The following is a 14244-nucleotide window of genomic DNA, read 5'->3' on the forward strand; positions in this document are numbered from 1 at the left end:
CATTTCTATTCTAAAAATTATATATATATTACGTCAGTTCACTTATTTATTCTTGTTTGTAAATAAAACTTACACACACACATATATATATATATATATATATAATTCATTTAGATACAGTACGTACTATATTCCGTACAGATTGAACTTGAAAAGTTAAATAAAGCTCATCACTTTTATGTACCTTTTTATTCTACGCTTATATTTGTTTATATTACAAGTTTTTGAAGGTTATATTACAACATAAAAGGTAGACAATAAATCTCGTGTAAATCTTTTCTCTTTTCGCTAATTAGGTGCAATGTGTCAAAACTATTTTCTACGCAGGTGAAACGTAAAGCCTTATCTATTATAATCATTGTTTGTTTGAATAACCGACTTTGGTTATAAGATATTTTTTAACACGTTTTAATGACAGTTCGTACAGGTGAAAAATATTATTTTTTCGGGTATAATTCTTTTGTTTTTTTTTTTTTTTATCTTTGTTGGTTTTGTCTCGTATCGACAGGTCACATGTATGTAAATTTTTGTTAGTTTATCGTTAATTACTACTTTCTGTCGTTTAGTTGTTTCTTGTATTATTTCGCTTTTATCCTTACCGGTTCTTTATTATCACCGTTCGCGTTAGAAAAAAATGGGTGAATCTCTTTGTTTGCCGATGATCTTAATTAATCGAGATTACAACTTACAACTAACGAAAAGATAGTAAATAAAATTTTATTTTTATTACGCGTTTTTTTTTTTATAAACGGCCCCCTAACTTTTTCTCGGTGTTTCTTTAAAGATGCCTTTGAAGTGTTCCTTTACAATCTACTTTTAAAATTTTTTATTTTTTTAATTTTTATCCCCCATAAATTTTTGCCATCAACTTGGTTTGTTTTATTATTTATTACCGGATCTCTTTACAAATCCATACTATTGATTTTGTTTGTACCTGTTGCACGTGAAAACTTTTATTTGTTTTTTTTTTAATTTTTTTATTCTGTTTGTATCAATTTTTCTGGGAATTTATGTTAAATTTACTTTTGTCAGCAATTTATCTACTCAGTAACATTTTGTTGATAATGACTTACAAAAGCTAGTAACCAGACCCGAAGAAAAGAGCCTTTATAACCGTTTATTTCTGACGTTAATAGATTTTTTGTTGTAAGCAGTGTTGCATTGGTTTCCTTTTCCTATTTGTTCACCAGAAAAATGATGTGAGTAAAGTTATACATTCTTGGGATCGGTTATTTATTTCTATATAGTGAAACAATAATGATACGTGAAAAAACTTTTTTTTAACTTTACGTTTACTGTGTTAAATGAAGAAACAAAAAAAAAAAAATTCAACTGAAAAACTTACAACCAATAAAAAGTTACCTAAGATTTTTATTTTTTGCGGGTGAATGGTGAATTATGATAAAATTTTATTGTAATATTATTATTAAAAGTTTAAATAAACCAAAAAAGTTTAAAAAAAATTATTTTTTAAAATTATAATCGGCTCCCCCACCCAAAATATTGCCCACATAGATCTTTTGTACTACCACTATGCCCAGGAAAATATAAAAATAGTTCGGTTAAAAAATATTCCATTAAAATACTAAATAAAAAGATAACTTTTTCGATTTTTAAAGACCTGGAAGAATTCGGGGGAAATTTTTTGTTTAAATTATAAGATAATTAATCTAAGATTTTACATGGAACTAGCAGTTAATGATGTTAAAGAACAATTTAGATTCGGAGTAACAGTACAAGGTGAAAAGATAAAGTTGCTACGATTTGCTGATGATATAGTAATTCTAGCCGAGAGTAAAACGGATTTAGAAGAAACAGTGAACGGCATAGATGAAGTCCTACGCAAGAACTATCGCATGAAAATAAACAAGAACAAAACAAAAGTAATGAAATGTAGTAGAAATAACAAAGATGGACCGCTGAATGTGAAAATAGGAGGAGAAAAGATTTTGGAGGTAGAAGAATTTTGTTATTTGGGAAGTAAAATTACTAAAGATGGACGAAGCAGGAACGATATAAAATGCCGAATAGCACAAGCGAAACGAGCCTTCAGTAAGAAATATAATTTGTTTACATCAAAAATTAATTTAAATGTCAGGAAAAGATTTTTGAAAGTGTATGTTTGGAGTGTCGCTTTATATGGAAGTGAAACTTGGTCGATCGGAGTATATGAGAAGAAAAGATTAGAAGCTTTTGAATTGTGGTGCTATAGGAGAATGTTAAAAATCAGATGGGTGGATAAAGTGACAAATGAAGAGGTATTGCGGCAAATAGATGAAGAAAGAAGCATTTGGAAAAATATAGTTAAAAGAAGAGGCAGACTTATAGGCCACATACTAAGGCATCCTGGAATAGTCGCTTTAATATTGGAAGGACAGGTAGAAGGGAAAAATTGTGTAGGCAGGCCACGTTTGGAGTATGTAAAACAAATTGTTGGGGATGTAGGATGTAGAGGGTATACTGAAATGAAACGACTAGCACTAGATAGGGAATCTTGGAGAGCTGCATCAAACCAGTCAAATGACTGAAGACAAAAAAAAAAAAAAAATCTAAGATTATTCATAATCTAAGTAAATTATAAGATAATTATAGGATTATTATTTTAATATTTATTTATAGGATTAATTAATAATTAATAAAAAAGATATTAATTTTATTAAATTTAATTAGTACTTCAGTATATTACGTCCTTGAATTCAATCCAAACGCATATACACATAACAAAACTAGGTAAATCCGGACGGAAGGTTTAATTTTGTTTATGAAGTATATTTAGTTTTATAGAAATAAACTTTTTTATCGGATTATGAGTAATGAATATTTAACCGGTTTTCAGTGTGGGTTTCTGTACAGTTTATTTTTTGTATTACATCTTTTTTTTTTTTTAAATACTCGTTTTATTTTTTGAACGTCGTACTAAAGTCTACAGTAATTATATTTTATTATTAAATACAGTTTGTTTTTAATTTTTGTCAACTCATGTATTTGGATTTTAAAACTGGTAAAACTTCATGTATTTCAATAACCTTTAATATTATCAATGACTTATTGAGTGTTTTAAGTATATTAGGCTGTTTCATGTTTAATCGAATAACTGATAAAATATAATTACCTTTCGTAACATTATTTAACAAAGATTTGATAAAAATTTATTTTATATATTGTCTTTGAATTAATAATTCTTAGAAAGAATTGTAGTGATGCTAAATTAGAAATTAAAAAACGTCATACACATCTGATACAAAAATTTGTTTAAGTCATTTAAAAGCCTGAAGTTACTCCTCTTCATTTTGCGTAGTTTTGTTGACGTATTTATATTTCTCATTCAAAATAAATTGAATTTCGGTTACATTTTTCCTTTATTACATGTTTTATGACTTGATGCGATGCAGGTAGATAGATACTTTTTATATTCCTTATTTTTGCTTCTATTTATAGATCTGATTACATTTACGCATGTGGTATACAATTTTACTACTTGTATCTATACACTAAATGATTTTCATAAATTCAAAATTGAATTTTATAAACCTTCAAAAAAATAATACCTGATTTATACAAGATTATCCTGTAAGCGTAATAACAAATAAATGAAATAAAAACTAGAAGTATCAGTACTAAAAGGGGATGAGAAAAAAATAAAGTTACTTAATGTATTACTTTTTTGTTTTATATAAAAGAAACAGTAAAAGATAGGAAGAAACATTGTAGGATGAAATAATATTCCGGACACGAAAAATTAAAATCAGTCGAGATTATGATGAATGAACTTGACGAAATAATGAAAGGGGTGGATTTATTGCTGGAAGAGAAATACAGTTAGAAAAGAAAAAAAAACAGAAGTAAAACGAATTAATTAAATGCAACGTAGAAGGGGGTTAGATAATGAGGAGTTAAATATTATGATAGCAGAAAGAAAGTCATACAGTCAAATTTGAAAATCCGACTGGTACAGAAGAAAATTGATATTAAATACTGTAACCTTATTTATATAATGACCTGACAGGAACTCACAAAAATCACAAAACGTCACTTACAAAAATGATAGATATCACCAACAATAAATATCCCATCCAGGCTTACGGTAGAAAATGAGGTGTGACCTTTTTCCCGTCGCGTTCTTCACTGATCCGTAGCGTTGTAATTCACCGAAATGCAGGTGATATTCAGCCCTGTACGCGATATCTTTACTTCCTTTAATCGTTCTGGCTAAATAATTAATACTGTTACTCAAATAAAGCGATTCTGACTCGCATCGTTTGTATCTTTGGTGCGTTATACGTATCACAGCTAGAAGAAAAACTAAGAAATAATGTAAAACAAGAAATTAATGTTTCCGTTTCTGTATATTAAAATGGATAATGTAAACGGTTTCTAATCGGTCGGGTAATTTATCGTATAAATCTTTGGAATTAAAAAAAAAATTCTATTATTTTTACGGACTGAGTGCTGCCGCTTTGCGGTAGCAAAAATTCATACTGGAAATGCCTAGAAAGAAATGAAGAATTTAGGCAGCTAATGTGTAATACTAAAAAATAGAGTGAAAATTAGATAGAAATTTGTGATAAAAGTTTTGAAAAAGAAACATTGACGAGCCAGTATGTAAAATCGGTGAATTTGATTGTAGAAAAATAGTATTGTAAGACAAAGATAGAATATGTGTTGCAGATAATGGACAATTAAGGATTTTGTGTACAATGTACAGACATCTCGATTCCCCCCCGAGGGGAGAAGATCCCACCTCGTAGCGTGCCCGGTCGCTACACCACCCCCTCCGTTCCTAGCCAGTAGTGGCTTTAACGGAGGACATCTTCTCGCCCTCAAACTTCAGTCCAGGCCCCGCAGAGATGCCACCGATGCAGATGCCCCGAGGGACATCTGCATCGGTAAAGTTCACCCCGAGATAGTTTTACGTGTTTATGCCTTCAGAATGAAGACAACGGACACCTGCAGCTACCACGTCGCCATCAGGAACTAAGCTAGAAGCCTAACCGCGGAATGAAGACCCCGCGCCTAGTCCTAACTATTAAAGAGCCAATTACTGAATGTCTCAGATCCGTACTAATAGCCACAATAACAAACTTTCCCACTAAAGTCTCACACATCGAAATTTAGACCTAGTTCCCTTAAGAACCCCGCTTATTACTCAAAATGAGTTTCTATCTGACTCCGCTCCGGTCCGCCCGGGAGAGGAGAATAAACGCCTACTCCCGCACAGCGCCTTCACGGAGTCCCGCGTGACATTCACCATCTTTCGCAAACCGCCGTCAAGACTCCCCTGCGCACCACCGAAGCAGTACTCAGAGAAGCCCCATAATGTACAGACAGCTAAGAGATGGGCAAAGAACGGCAGGCAGGGAATGCGACTAGAGTAACATACCAGTCAAATGACTGATTAAAAAGAAATTAAGTCATTTGATTTCCTAGTATTAGGACTGCATCAAATTATAGTGAGAGACCCTTCTGAAGAAAAAAAAACCGAGTGAAAAGATTGAATATTTAACTAGAGATAGGGTTGAAAAATCCCAGAACAGTAGATATGTTTTGTTGCTCGATGATAATGTAATAACCTAATATTATAATAATTTTATCAAACATGGCCCGTTGGTGTAATTATACTATAATAATAATAATTTATAAAAACCACCTACCAATAACTGTACTTCATCTGTAGGTGTCCGTACCCGACGTCTGCTGCAGCATATAAGTGTTGACACTCCGTCGTTCTTTCCATCATATCCGTGCTCATATCCTCCGTGGAGAATAAACCTTGTAAATTTTACTTTTGACCTTACGACATACGATAAACAATCAATACTACCTACTGTTTTTCCGGCAAATGTTTCAGTGTGTCCTCACCAAGACGAACCCAGACGCGGTGATATACACTGATAGATCGAAACAAGACGATACCGTTGGTTGTGCTTTTGTTGTCAATGAAAGAACTTATATGTTTGGCCTACCCGGTATTACGAGTGTGTTCACCGGTGAACTACTATCTATAAAAAAGGCTCTAAATATCATTAACCCTAAATATAGAAACGTTCTTATTTGCAGTGACTCGTGTAGTGCTCTCCAGGCGTTAGAAAACTTTAACAGCCTGTCATTAAAATTTACAATGCGATCGCTGAGTTGAATAATCGCAACACAGAAGTTTTTGCCGGGTCCCTAGCCACGTGGGGATTCCAGGTAATGAACAAGCAGATTATGCTGCCAAAGAAGCGTGTATTCAACCTCCTTTCGTCACCCGAGTTACTACGTCTGATTTTATTAATCGTGTAAAACAATCACCGAGAGCGAGGTGGCAAAGTGCCTGGACGACTACCGTCGATAATAAACTCCGACGGATTAAAGATTCTGTGTTACCATGGGACTCCTCTTGCAGAAAAACTCGACGTGAAGAAGTAGTTCTCTGCCGATTGCGGATAGGTCATACGAGGATCACACACGAGTACCTAATGTCAGAAGGACAAGCACCCATACGCACACGGTGCAACTGCCGCATGACTGTGCACCACATTCTCATAGACTGCATATGTTATGCGGCGTTGCGTCGTAAATTTAATCTATCCAGAAACATCCGTGGTATTTTGTACAACGATAATGAAATTTTGAACCGGATGTTTCTGTTTTTGCGTAGTACTAGGTTACTGCAAAAAATTTAATATTGTCATAAATATTTTTTACGCTAGAAGAGTTTTTGATAATTTTTTCCCTTAATTTCAATTTTGATTTTTTTTGGTTCTATGTCTTTAATTTTATTATCCGAGTAGGAAGCCTTTTGCACTCCATTTTGGAATCAGTTAAGTTTTATATAGTTTCCATTTTCTATTATTTTAACTTTTATATCTTAAAGACTCCGTCTGCGATATTAGTTTTGACTTTTATTTCACTTTTTTTTACTTTTGTTTTAAATTGGTTTTAAATTCTTTATTATATAATTTATATTAGTTTTAAACCTTATTTAGTTTTATTATTTTAGTGTTATTTTATCTTTTTATTAAAGAAAATTTCGGTAGATGATAACGCATAGGCGTTTTTCGCCCCCTACAAAAAAAAAAAAATAATTTTTTTTTGTGTTCAAGTACTTTCGGATACCAAATCCATCTTCAGGAACTCAAAAAACTTTTATATTATCCTTAAAATAAAAAACTAAACTCATTCATCGTATGTAAGTCGTTATGTAAAATGTATAACAGTGGTCTTCATGTTTTAAAAAAATTATGTCGACTTAGCGTCCAATCACAATAAAAGTTTCCACTGTAATTTACACTGGAAACTTTTATTGTGAGAAAACTTATATTATATTATAATTATTATAGCGAGTAAGAAAAATTATTAATATTAGTATAGAAATTTTTTGAAATTTTGAAACGCCGGAAACCGATTAATACGAAAATCTCTGTTAGAAAATTTGTTATGAGTGGCGGTGTTCTTAGGCTGTGTTCGAGTACTTTCGTGCAAGATATTTTTTATGAACGATTTAAACAGTTTATGAATGAAAGGAAATACTTTGATTACAACTAAAGTGTTTTATTCTTTCTCTTTTTGTTAAAAAAATGAGATCACGGTTAAAAGAATATCATACGTAATTGGAACGAAGCCAAAAGCACGCGCAACGTCATTTCTACATCTATTTTCAATTATACGTTAGGCGCAATATCAAAAATTAAATGTAATATTAACTATAGTTTTTGAATCAATTTTTATATTAATTTGATAAAACGATCCTTGATGGTATTTTTAAATTACTGATTGAACCGTGGGTTTACATAATTTTGTGAAATATTTGTTTTAGGTCAAGGCTTATAATATATTTAAAATAAATAAATCAAAATTAATTTTGTTCTTCTTTCAGTGACGTTTGTTTTCTATGATAAGGCGATTCGTGTCTTTTAACTCGATTTTCGTTTATTTTTTTAATAATTTACGCTCCATTTATCTTGGCTATCCTTAACTTATCCATTTTTATTTTGGGAGAAGTAAAAAAATACTCGTTTACATGCATTCGTTTAAAAAAAAAGTTATTAATAAAAAAAAAATTAATTTCAGTTGAAATAAATTATTTTACATTTTTTATAATATTATTTGTTAGCAAGTTAATATTGTACATATTAAAAATATCTGTAACTAAAGAAATGTCAGTTGGATGCTCCCCGTTGCTGTCTTTTGGTGAAGGGATTTTGGTACTTCTCCGTTATAATAGATTATTAGATTTCAAATTTTTTTTGACCATTTTTACACAAAAAAAAAGTTCTACGAGTCTTTGCCCCCTCTCTCTTTCTCTCTCTAGCTGTCTTTCATTTTAATTTCTACGTTAAACGTTTAACTTTATTAAAAAGTATGATTCTTTTTTATTTTATTTTTTAAAATATTGATTAACATTATAAATATTGTATAGTAATAAACACGTGCATCGAGAATGCACGTGTTCACCTCCTTCTATTAGCACATGTAAATATAAGAAAATATTGTAAAAATAATACACCATTCAAATATTTAAAAAAATAGTTAATTCTAAAATATGTATTTGAATATACTCATAAGCGAATGCATTTTGTTTAAGGCAACATCTTTTAACCTATCTGGTTATTCCTCAAAAATAAAAATAAAAAATAGACGAAGGAATAATTTGGACTGATAACAATACTTAGACGTTATATTTTGTAATAGTGTTAAGTATTCCCTTCCTTAACAAGATACTGTTTTTCCTCTTTATAGAAATATTATTATCTAAGTAGAATCATTTTTTCATCAAAGGATTTCAAATTTTTTTATTTCTTTAAAGAATTTTGTTGATGTTTCATGATTTTTATTTTTTTATTCTTTTTTTCAGGGCTTGTCTGCAAGTTTCGGCGAAAAAGAAGAGCAGTTAGATGAATTAAGATCAGCGGCCGAACCTTTATCTAGAGACTGTGAACCAGAAGTCGCTAAACAAATCGCTAGTGTTGTTGAAGAAGCGACAACCGCCTGGGAAGAAACGTGTAATAATCTTCAAGGACTTCGTAATAGATACCAGAAAGCTGTACGTCTTTGGGGACAGTATAGAGAAGCATCTGCTGCATTATCTCAATGGGCTGATCAACAAACATATTCAACGCAAAATATGAAACCGGAGGACGCTATAAAACATCTTAAGGTAAATTTCAGCCGTTAAAATTCGTTATCGCTTATATTTCATAATAATTTTCATTTATTTACTTTTGTTTATCTTTATTATTTGCTTTAATATTAGTCGGTGTGACCGATTATATTATACTAACTTTGTAACGTGTCGTTGAAGTCAGTGTGGCATAGTTTAAGGGTCGACGGTTTTAAAAATAAGTTGCTACGTAATAAAGATATTGTACTTCGGTGAAAGTCGTGTGTTGGAGTGGCTCGGTTGGTTAAGCGCTAGCCTTCCCGTGCAGGAAGTTGATAGTTAAAGGCCCGGCCGAGACATTTTAACGCTTAATCTCTCATTCATACGTGCCGACCGACATTATACGGTTGTTATTTACAAAACATCCTGGTCTGGCGATCCTGTAATCTAATAATGGAATGGAATGCAAAGTTGGCAGGAGTCTATTACTCCCTACTTTATCGCAGAACCTGGACAGAGTCCCTTGCTGCTGGATCATTCTAATCGGGCTTGTTTTTTTAAAAGGTTATTTTTTTAATCTCGGATCTAATTTTTCAATTTTTGTCTATTATTATTTTAGTGAATTTAAGACGGATTTAATTGCATTCCAATCCGTTGTTAAACCAGCGTTATCGAACCCATTTCATGGGCCGACCGCGGAAGGCTAGGCTTATAAAGCCTGTCCTCCCGACGTAATTCCCCTTCAGACCGCCCACTGAAGTCCTTTCGGTGCTAACTCTTTAATAGGCTAGCAGGAATACGCCACAACGGGGCACTAGCTATAAGGAGGGAGCTATGCGTCCCCTTTTCCGGAGGAGTCGCAATTGCTGGGTTATTTTGTCTTATTGTAAGTTTTGAAATAGGAGAGGTTGTGTAGAAGCTCTTCATCCGCTTCTGGTATGGCTGCCCTTCAGGACGCATCTCTGCTGGGCTCTGTTCTGGACTCCAGTCCGTGATGTTGAGGCGAGTGGTTGGTCTTCTTTCTTCTTCTTCTCCCTCTTCTTCTTCCGAAGACCTCTTCGTTCTTAATCTAATAAGCTACTGATACACCGATTAGATTACCTAGGGATGCATCTGCCTAAGTCCCCGAATCGAGAACGTGTACACGAAATTCCTGGAAACTTCCGTGTACGGAATTATACAGTCACCTGTCTCGCATGTAAAACAAACTACATCTATCTAATTAAAATAATAATTATGTTATATGTAAATTAACCAGGACACACTAAGTTTAAACAAAGCAGACGATATTTTTAATTTTTCCCCTTGTATATTTCGCAATAAGCGTTCAAAATGTCCACCTTGAGCATTGATGCTCAACGCGGTTTTTCACGTTAAGAGTAATTATTCTTAGAATTGGACGTTAGAGATGCTGTTCTCGATTTTTTTTTAAATTCATCCAAAGTGTTGTTTTGAAAACAGTACCTTTCAGATGACAAAATTTCAGCGGTGAGAGATCCGGTCACTGTGAAGTCCTACAATCGCGCAGTTTCGTACTTCAGTTTCAAGGTTATAAAATTTGTAATAATTTCTGTATAACGTTCTGCAGTTAATGTTTCTGTGAAAAAATGGGTTCGATCACTCCTTATCGCGAAATCACGCGCAAAATACCAACGTTTTGAGAATTCGATGGTCTTGCATGTTAAATGTAAAGATCCTCAAAACATACTACGCTGTATCGGCAGTTATGTATCCAGAAATATGAAATATCGCTTCATCTGAATAAAAAAATTGTGCAAAACACACCGTTTCGAATTAAAAGTTTGAAACGCTTACGATACAGAAATTGTTTGTTTAAGTCAGATTCTTCAAGTATTTGCGCTTCTCGATTTCAGGTATAATTTGAGGTTTTTGTAGTCTTGTGAATAACCCGACCGAAAGTCCAGTCTATTGAGGAGGTTTCCTGAGCGACTTACCTGGAGATTGTAAAAGCAACCGTTATATGTTTTGCAACTGACACGCAACGTTGACGGACGAACACTACTTTCGATCAGGTCTCGTTTCCTGTTTCACAAAATGTTAACTGTAAACGAAAATATGGACGATTTATTTAGTATTCTGCTTTCGTTAAAATTAGATGTAAAATTATTCTAGCATTCAGAATAAGATCGAATGATTAAGTAATGTTCCGCAATAAATTAAAACTGGAACTGTGAAAACGGCGTATTATTACTGCTGAGAAACTAATGACAACACACGCAGAGATGTCGAGTAGAGTCATGTGATCTGTGTATTTCGACCTTGTCTGTTACCATGTCAGCAAAATATCTGTCTTGCCGTGAACCCTATAACAACAAACTTAAGATCGGCGCCCGTTTTGGGTCGCGTGACTTATGAACGTACTGTTCAAATCCGCATATAAATTTGTGAAAATCAACAGGTCCGGATCAGCAGCCGTGATTAGTATTTTATTTTTTTGCCGATTGCATTCGGATCGTTCCAAATTAAACGGATGGATCTTTATGACGTCTAGTTTTCACTTGTGTCATCTTCGCCATCTTCTTGATGTGTACGTTATACGAAGGAAAATATTAAAAATACCTCGTCGAGTTAAAAGTATTCTACATTATAATAAATCCGAAATAGGAAGATATACAAACGATAGTTTGTTTAAATGTTTAAAATTGTTAGAATATCTTTTGGGCTTTTACTCTTTCTTTATTATTTTCAATGATGAAAATACGGTTTTTTTTCGATTGTAGTGTAAAATACCGGAAATATCGGAGTGGTTCAACATTTTGAGTACAATTTTTTTAACTCCAAAAAAATAAAAAATTGGTGTTTAATCTTGTTGTACGGATATTTATATAGTTTGTATGCGATTTGCTTAGTGAAGTGGCCGTCATGTGCCGTGTATGTTCAGTCTTCTTATGTCGACATTCGATACTCAATTTTGCGTTTTAGAGCGTTGTCGCATAACGATTCGTTTCATTCTTCTTGACCGTTCGTTATACGGTATTGCGTCGTAGTACAAACTATCGACAATATCCTGGAGAACCGATCTGGCCGAAATCGATGTATTTGTCTGACTTTACGTTGCTTTTTATGGTGTAACATATTTTTATTTTAAAATTTATTTATTTTTATAATTTCTCGATTACTACGTTAATTTTCTGATCTGTTGGTGAGGTCTATTTTTAACCGTGAACCGTTGTTTCTATTTCTTGTATGGCGAACGTAAAGAAATTCCTGAAGTGTCTTTTCCCGTGCAACTTTTTCTAGAATTTGGTTTTTTCAACAGTTCAGTGTAGTAAATTTTTTTGCCTTTGTTACTCGGGCGTTAATAACCTATTTGGTTGTTCGCCCTGAATAAAGCGTAATAAATAAAACTTAAAATCCTGAAATTTGGTACGGTAACTTTTTATATAAGGCATTAATATTAATAATTTTTGATCGTAAAATTAAAATTTGATCGTAAAAGAAAGAGATAGTTCCTTTTTAATCTACGATGAGACTAAACGTTCAAGAAGATTTAACCGCATCGTGGAAATAATATTCGCAACCACCTACCGGCTTTTTATCAAGGCTATTTTAACTGTACTTTTTGCTCCATTAAAATTTTATTAAAAAAAATTGATCGGATAACACGAATTGATTAATTAAAACTCCTCGAATAGTTTTCGTTTTTTCTAATGTATTTCGTTGCAGGCATTTTTTTTAATTTTTACAATACTTTTTTACATATATTTTCGAAACTTAACACCGATTTAAATTAATCTGTACTACGGTATATTTTTAACGCGCAGGCAAAGTAAAATAAAAAATACAATTGCTTTCTCACGCCCTTGTATTTAGTATCAGCAAGTTATATTCTTCATTTATCAAACAGAATTGCTTTATCGATTGATGTCTTGATGATGACGTCGAAGAAATTTTTTTTATTACAGTATTAGATAATAGTTCCGGATTTTTGTGTTATTCAATTTCGTTAAACGTAATTTATAATTTATTTTACTATTAGTAAAACGATTATATGCTTATCGGTTTTAATTTGTCCCCCGCTGTTTAGTTATCTAACCTACCTTTGCACGCTCGCACGTATGGACTTACAAATGTACAAGTATTAATAGCTAAGTACTTAAATATACATTACGTAATTATATATTTTTTAATCGTTAAAGAAGATAAATTTAAAAGTAATAAATTTATATATTTTAATTAATTATTATGCGATTACGCTTACCAATCTTAACGTTGTATTGATTTTCCTATTCATTAATCAGTTTCTGAATTTATTATCTTTTTCTGAGATTAAATATATTATATTACCTATCATGACTTTTGTTTTATCTTATTTATTATTTTTTTGTGATTTATATGGATTTACTCGATGATATCATTAATCAGTATCTTTTGTAATCTTATGTTCTTCCCTTTCCGTTTTGATTGATGCGTACTTAATTTACAATTTCTATTTTATTTATTAGTTTTATTCGCATTGAAATATTGTATTCATTTTTTTCCTTCGGTTTTTAATATTTTGTTTGCGTAATGAAGATCTCTTATTTTAATCCTATTTAATATTTAAATATTCCTTTTTTTCAAAATTATTTTAATTAATAGTATTTATATTTTTTATCGAAAAAATATTACAAATTTTTAGCGTTTCAATTAGTTTGCGGTATCTACCGTCGTTTGCCTTTGCAATTAACCGATCTGCATTTATTTTTTCGTAATATATTTTATTCAATTTCGATTATAATTAATAAAGAGTTGCGGGCAACTTCGGACAAATGTTATTTTAATTCGATACTTTTAAAGTTAATAGGAGAAAAAAATTAATTAAAAAATATATACTATTAACAAAAAAATTATTCCTCGTAAATTATAAATCGATTATTATTATTTATTTTTTTATTTTTTTAAACTAGTGACCTTTACTGTATTTATATATTTAGTTTTTTTTTATGAAAATATAAGTAAGAAACATGGGGCGTGGGCTTCTGGAACTTCGTAAAAAATAGCCGTAAAATATAGCCGGTTTACCCTAAGCCCAGAGTAAACGAAAAAAATGAACGTAAATAAAAAATGTATCTTTGTCGAACGAGAGTATTTTATTAAGAAGAAAATTAACCTGTTGTAAAATTTTTATGAAAACTATTTTCCTATTTGTCGGTCTCAGA

The 14244-nt window shown here is 31.9% G+C and overlaps 1 protein-coding gene across 1 annotated transcript in view; it reads left to right on the forward strand.

The window, feature by feature from the left end:
• Positions 1 to 14244, forward strand: part of LOC142326609 (uncharacterized) — a 215841-nt gene that overhangs the window by 82438 nt on the left and 119159 nt on the right. Inside the window, exon 12 of the mRNA XM_075369199.1 lies at positions 8837 to 9139. Coding sequence (XP_075225314.1) covers positions 8837 to 9139 — 303 coding nt within the window. The remainder of the gene's footprint in view (positions 1 to 8836; positions 9140 to 14244) is intronic.

Source organism: Lycorma delicatula, chromosome 6, assembly GCF_047948215.1.
Source record: "Lycorma delicatula isolate Av1 chromosome 6, ASM4794821v1, whole genome shotgun sequence".
Lineage (NCBI taxonomy): Eukaryota > Metazoa > Arthropoda > Insecta > Hemiptera > Fulgoridae > Lycorma > Lycorma delicatula.